Source organism: Colobus angolensis, unplaced genomic scaffold (genome assembly GCF_000951035.1).
Source record: "Colobus angolensis palliatus isolate OR3802 unplaced genomic scaffold, Cang.pa_1.0 Scaffold115, whole genome shotgun sequence".
NCBI lineage: Eukaryota > Metazoa > Chordata > Mammalia > Primates > Cercopithecidae > Colobus > Colobus angolensis.
The window spans coordinates 1632108-1639017 of record NW_012112586.1 but is presented as its reverse complement, the minus strand read 5'-3'; the positions used below and the strand labels follow the sequence as shown (position 1 = coordinate 1639017).

General features: G+C 52.6%; 1 protein-coding gene across 2 annotated transcripts in view; it reads left to right on the top strand.

Annotated features, from left to right (window-relative positions):
- The window catches only part of SFSWAP (splicing factor, suppressor of white-apricot family), a 92570-nt gene extending 85859 nt beyond the window's left edge, over positions 1–6711 (top strand). For both annotated transcript variants that reach the window (XM_011961120.1, XM_011961110.1), the window contains 3 exons: positions 4200–4373; positions 6000–6072; positions 6397–6711. In XM_011961120.1, the coding sequence (XP_011816510.1) occupies positions 4200–4373; positions 6000–6072; positions 6397–6462 (313 nt within the window). In that variant the 3' untranslated portion in view covers positions 6463–6711. The remainder of the gene's footprint in view (positions 1–4199; positions 4374–5999; positions 6073–6396) is intronic.
- The last annotated feature ends 199 nt before the right edge of the window (positions 6712–6910 follow it).

Genomic DNA, 6910 nt, shown 5'->3' with positions numbered 1-6910 from the left:
TTTTTTTTTTTTTTTTAAAGAGACAGGGTCTCACTCGGTTGTCCAAGCTGGAGTGCAGCAGTGGTGGGATCTCGGCTCAGCTCGGCTGACTGCAGCCTCCTGGGCTCAAGGAATCCTTCTGCCTCTGCTGGGACCACAGGCACACGCCACCATGCCTGGCTAATTTTTTTTTTATTTTAGAGACGGGGTCTCGCTATGTTGCCCAGGCTGATGTTGAATCCCTAGGCTCAAGCAGTCCTCCTACCTTGGCCTCCCAAAATACTGTGACTGCAGGCGTGAGCCACAGCGCCCAGCCAGGAAAGTCTTTCCAACAAAACTTGCATGAACAGCTAGATATTGAAATGGGAAAAGGTGCAGCGCACATCATCTGCAAAATTTAATTCAGGTCGGGATCAGACTATTAACGCTTTTTGAAGAAAACACAGAGTATGTTCATGAATTTGAGGGTGGCAAAGATTCCTTAAGATGTGGAAAACCCTCTTGATAAGAGGAAAAAATCAATTAGACTTCATTGAAGTTTAAAAACTTCTCTCAAAAGGCACAGTTAAGAAGATAAATAGGCAGGCCGCAGGTTTTGCGGCATGTATCTCTTGACAAAAGCCTGTGTCAGTACCAAAGAGACAAAGGACCCAATTAAGAAAGGGGCAGATGACGCCAGCCGACTTCACAAAAGGATCTACTTAAATAGCCAGTAAGCACATGGAAAGCTGTGGAACGGCATGAGTCACCAGTCAGGGCCGTGCTGATGAAGCCAGTGAGACAGGACTGGACGGGAATCGCCCATCCCAGAAAACCAGGACGGGCTCTGGGGAGAGTGGGCACAGGCCGAGCGGCTGCACTCTCAGACACTGGGTTGGGAAATATGTGCAGTTTCTTGTAAAGTTAAGTATACACCTACTCCCTGACCCAGCTGTCCTGTTCCTCGCTGTGAACTCCTCTATAGTCAACATTTGACCAAAAACACTTTGATTGATAACTGCCGAAAACTGGAAACAACCAAATCTCTATTAACACGAGAATGAATCAACAGATGATGGTAGCGTCCTGTCATGTAATACTATTGATAGGTGAAAGAAACAAATTGAGGATCACCCTGCTTCATGGAGGACTCTCAGACATGCTTTGCTAAGCAAAAGAAGCCAGACACAGGCCAGGTGTGGTGGTTCACACCTGTAATCTCAGCACTTTGGGAGGCCAAGGCAGGAGGATTGCTTGAGCCCAGGATTTCCAGGCTTTTTTTTTTTTTTTTTTTTAAGTAGAGACCCCCATCCCTACTTAAAAAAAAACGTTTGTGGTGGCATCTGCCTGTCATCGCAGCTACTTGGGAGGCTGAGGCAAGAGGATCACTGGAGCCTGGGAGGTCAAGGCTACAGTGAGCAGGGATTGTGCCCCTGCACTCCAGCTTGAACAACAGGGAAACTGAGAAACAACAGAAAACCAAGAAGCCAAACCAACAAACAAATACAGACATAGTGTGGGGTTCATTTCCATAGAGCTTTAAGCTGTGGCCTAGAAATCAGAGCAGTGGGGAACACTCAGGGTGGAGAAGGGGTATAGACGAACTTGAAGTGGCATTGAGGAACTTTCTGGAAGGAAGGGACACCCCTGTGTGGATAGGGCCCAGGTGTCAGGGTGTGCACACTTGCCAGCACCGAGGACATCGTTTCACCCAATGGCACCTCAGTGCTTTAAAAAAATGAATGAGTTACTCCATTCCTTCAGCAAGGGCTTAGATCAGATTGTAGCAGAATTGAACCAGTTTACAGTTAAGGATTAGTAACCTGCCCTTTGTTCATTATGCAGCCACATAAACTCAGCTGGATTTCGAGAGTAGGTCATTTCGGACACGTGTCACATGCTGGTGTATATTTTATTTATTTGCTGCTTCCTTTGAAATCCTGGCATGTGTTCATAGACAAAAATTTCACAAAACATTTTGCAGTTTAGAAAAATGACTTGTGTGCAGATCCCACATGGGTGTATTGAACAGTAAGAGCAGCATCTCCATTTACAACATTTTGTCCTCACTGGGCACGTCAGGCAGGCTTCCAGAAGATGCCAGGTCATCTGTCCGGGCTCAGCTCACCAGGGACAGCCCCTCCAGCTACTGGATTTAAGCTGCCAGCCAGCACCGCCTCTGGCAGGTCCTTCCTTGTTTGAATGGAGCTGGGTGGGAGTGCCCCAGGCCTGGCACTGCTGCTTTAGGTCACTTCATTGGCATCAACACAGTCTGCTCATGCCCAGAACCACACAAGGGAGCCCGGACAGAAACGCTCAGTCCCCCTCTGCATATCGGGGCTGTCCCTACCAGGGCATGCTGTGGCCCCTGGCTCCCACAGCTCTGTCTAAGCTCTGCAGGGCCATGCACTAGTGGGGTCCGAGAGATGGGTAGAGGGCATGGCCCCTTGATGGGGTCTGCACCCCAGACTGTGAGCACAGCCCCAACCATTAAGCAAGAATGTTCCAGATCTTGGGGGTTGGCACAAAAGAAATGCATGAAGTCAGGAGACCCTGATGAGGGGCAGGGCTTGGGGTCACTGGGCCTGTGCACAGGCCCTGGGGGTCTCCCTGGAAGACAGAAGAGGCCAGGCTGGGAAGGGGCTTCGTGGCACACAGAATCATAAGGGAGGCCAGACGCTTGCAAGCTGTGCAGATAGCAACCCCAGGAGAGTCAGACACCAGCAGGGAACCACGGTTCCCCCTTCAGGTTGGCAGATGGAGCAGTTTGGGTCCACGTGGATAGCGAGGGTGAGGCTGAGCCAGGGAGGCCTCTGGCAGCTTCTGCAGCAGAGGACCCCGCAGCCCTATTCCTAGGATCTGTCCTGTCCAGGCCCCAGCAAGCAGGATGGGAGGGAGGGAGGGAGGGAGGGAGGGAGGTGGAGGAAAGATAGGAGAGGGAAGGAAGGAAGGAAGGAAATCCTGTCCAGGCCCCAGCAAGCAGGACAGGAGGGAGGGAGGGGAAGGATGGGGAGGGAAGGAAGGAAGGAAGGAAATCAGTGATACAAATGACCCATGCAAAGACTCTCCAAGAAACTCTGTACTCAGGGCCAGAAGCGCAGGCTGCAGCGCCTGTTACAGATGAATCTGAAAGAAGATGCCAGGTAGGGCACGTCAGGGCTTGGAGGGCCTCGTGGGAAGGGCTCAGGCCTGTCTGCCTTTACCAAGTACGTGTTCTCTCTCTGAAGTGTTTGTAGGGGAGTGGCCAAGAGGGCCACGTGGCTCAGGTGTGGAATAGAGCTAGACCAGGCGGAAGCCAAAGGGTCGGCCTCTACAGGCAGGAGAGAAGGATGGGCTAAGGGCAGGTGCAGGCCGGCATGTCTGGAAAGCAGTTCTGGTACAGGATTGTCAGTTTGGTGATGTGGACTCTGGGAAGCAAGAGGACAGGGAACGACAGCAGTCAGAGCTGAGCTGCTGCCCACAGAGCAGGCTCCAGTGCCCAGAGGCTAAGCAGCATCACCAAGCGGCGGGCAACTGGCAGGTCAGAAAGAAGCACCACTCCAGCCTGGACAACAGAGTGAGACCCCATCTCTTCAGAAAAAGGAAGCAGCAGCACCAGAAGCTGCGCCCCCCTAGTCTCCACTGTCTGAGAGGCTGAGGCAGGAGTTTGCTTGAAGTCAGGAGGTGAAGGCTGCAGTGAGCTGTGATGGCACCGCTCTCTCCAGCCTGAATAGCAGCGCGAAACCCTGTCTGTTTTTTTAAAAAGAGGAACGCTAAACTTTGATGTATTGATACTTTAATAATTTCCTGTATCATTTTGGAAATTTTTATTGATGAAACATAGTGGCAGAGTGCTGTGAACTGCCTGTATTGATGAAACATAGTGGCAAAGCGCTGTGAACTGCCTATGGTTGCTTATCTTACGTATTTTGCATGTGACTAAAATGCTGGTTACATCTTAAATACCACAAGTATTTTACTTGAGGTCCTAAACTTGGACAAAGCTGCTTCCAGGGAGACCATACCGTCTTCAGTGTGCTGGGTGGCTTTTGTTAAACCCATGGATCGATTTGCCGCGTTGTCAGTTATCAGTTCAGTGAAATAAGTTGCTTTAAGAAAAATTCACGTGTTTGGAATGGTTCCATCCCTGAATTGTGCCTTGACGAACTCTTACCCAAAACCTGGCTCAGATCCGAGCTTCTCCCTCTGTGCGCTGCCTTTAAACCAAAGGTGCATCTCTCACAGAAACGCTTGCCTTTCAGAAGTCCCCACGAGAAGAAGAAGAAGAGGCGGTCCCGGTCGCGGACCAAGTCCAAGGCCAGGTCTCAGTCGGTGTCACCCAGCAAGCAGGCAGCTCCCCGGCCCGCGGCCCCCTCGGCCCACTCAGCCAGCATCTCCCCTGTGGAGAGTCGGGGCTCCAGCCAGGAGCGCTCCAGGTAACCCCTGTCCTCGAGCGGCTCTCTTTGGGGAAGGGCAAGGGGTGGTCAGCAGGACTCTCCCTTCCTCCCTGAGTCCCTGCCTGTGTCCTGGGGGGCACCAGCCACAAAGCCAAACCACACCCCCTGTAGCAAGGAAGTCCCCCTGATGTGGCTTCTCACAATCCATGAGCACTCAGAGGAGTAGGTCCTGTACTGGGGAGACCCTCCTGCAGAGCCCAGGAGTGGAGCCGTCCACTTCAAGCAGCCCGGGTGTCACACACGTGCCTGATGCTCACCAGGCACACTGGGCTCTGCAGTGACCAGTAGACCTGGAACTGTCAGCAGCTCCCCAGGCTGCAACGGCCGGGGCCAGATGATGCCAACCTGTTGCCGGGCATCACACCTGGGCAGCAGCACAGATGTGGCGTCCCAGTCCCGGGCTAGGTGATAATGACTTCAAGTCAGACACCCTCCACTGCCCAGGCACCCACACCCTGGAGGGACCAGAGAGGGCGGCATCTGGGAACAGCTGCTCCCTTTAAATTGATTACTTCCATAAATAGGAATCATGGGATGCACGACCGTTCCATTCAGGTGGCAGAGGCCTCAGCTCATTTGAGATGGATCCGAATCTCTAAGAGGTGGCAACTTTAGAGCTAAAATGTCCATCGGGCCGGGCACCGTGGCTCACACCTGTGATCCCAGCACTTTGGGAGGCCAGGGTGGGAATTCGAGACCAATCTGGACAACATGGCAGGACCTTGTCTGTACTAAAAATAGGTGGCATGCATCTGTAATCCCAGCTACTCAGGAGGCTAAGCGAGAGGATTGCTTGAGCCCAGGAGGTGGAGGCTGCATGCAGTGAGCCGTGACGGCTCCACTGCCCATCAGCCTGGGCGACAGAGAGAGACCCTATCTCTGAAAATGTAATAATGGCCAAATGCACATCAGTGCGGGAGGCTGAGCGTCGCTGGGGGCAGGGGTGTTGGCTCCCCACACAGACGCCTCACGCACAGGCCGAGGGCAGCCACTCAAGGCCGTGGTTCTGGGAGGGCTCCGCTGTTCTGCTGCATCTTTCCTTTCTTTGTTCCTTTTTTCCTTTGTGTTGAAGGTAATTTTATATGAAAATTGTTTTTCATTAGATTGCAGTTTGTACACAGTTCAGATGCATGTAACACAGCATGTTTATGATGCCTGTTTTTATTGAAGGATATGCTCACGCCTATAATCCCAGCACTTTGGGAGGCCAAGGTGGGTGGATCACCTGAGGTCAGGAGCTGGAGACCAGCCTGGCCAATACGGTGAAACCCTGTCTCTACTAAAAATACAAAAATTAGCCGGGCGTGGTGGCACACACCTGCAATCCCAGCTACTCGGGAGGCTGAGGCAGGAAAATGACTTGAATCCAGAGGCACAGGTTGCAGTGAGCTGAGAACGTACCATTGCACTCCAGCCTGGGCGACAGAGTGAAACTCTTGTCTGGGGAAAAAAAAAAGGATACTGGAAGCAGATGCAGTGGGCCCTTCTCAGTTCTCGAGCTGGGGTTTGGAGGTGGAGATGCTGTTCGTTGGCCTTGGCTCAGCGTCTTCACACGGTTGTAAGCTCTGCTCTCTCTCTCTCTCTCTCTCTCTCTGTCTGCATCAGGGGGGTCTCTCAGGAAAAAGAAGCCCAGATCTCTTCAGCAATCGTTTCTTCCGTGCAGAGCAAAATCACTCAGGTCAGTGGGCGTGCCCCCTTCCCACTCCCAGCCTTTCATCAAGGGGCCTCGTGGTTTTTCTTTTGCTAATTTTCATTCCCTGTCCCTCCTGTCATCGACACCGGCACGGGACAGGGATCTCAGGCAAAATGCCACAGGCCCTGGGTGAGGCCGAGGGCAAAGCCATGTGGCCCGCACCATGCACAGCCAGGCTCCTCCGCCACCCCCACGGTGCTAGAAGCACTGTCTTTGGTCTTGACCACCAGCTCGTTGATGAATTTCTTCACCGCGTGGATTGTCTGGCCAGGTCTTCACAGGTTCTCCTCTCTGTCTCGCCCTGCACAGGATCTCATGGCCAAAGTCAGAGCGATGCTTGCAGCTTCCAAAAACCTGCAAACCAGCGCCTCCTGAGACGGGGCCAGCGGAGGCAGAGCTGGGAGGCTGCATGGGCTTCTGGGCAGGCTCACACAGACGTGGCCACACCATCCACCTGGCCGCCTCCGTGGACCCTCGGTGGCTTTTGTAAATTAATTTTTGATGACATTTTCAGTTTTAAGATTTCTGACCAGCAGTCTCTTACCTGTATATTTGTAAATATATCATGTTTCTGTGAAAATGTATTCTGAAATAAAATGGGAGGAAACGCCTTTTCTAGCTAGACCCTGGCGTGGTTTCTTCCTTCTCTCCTTGGTTGGCTTCTGGGTCTGTTTGACTGTTTGTCATCTATTATACGTGTGGTCATGGAGGTGGTCATGGAGGTGTGGCGGGGACAGATGGGCAGCACTGGGCCTCCCTGTCCTGGGCCCCCAGCCCTCTGACAGCAGCCGCCGGACTCCCCTTCCCCATCCCATGCCTCCTG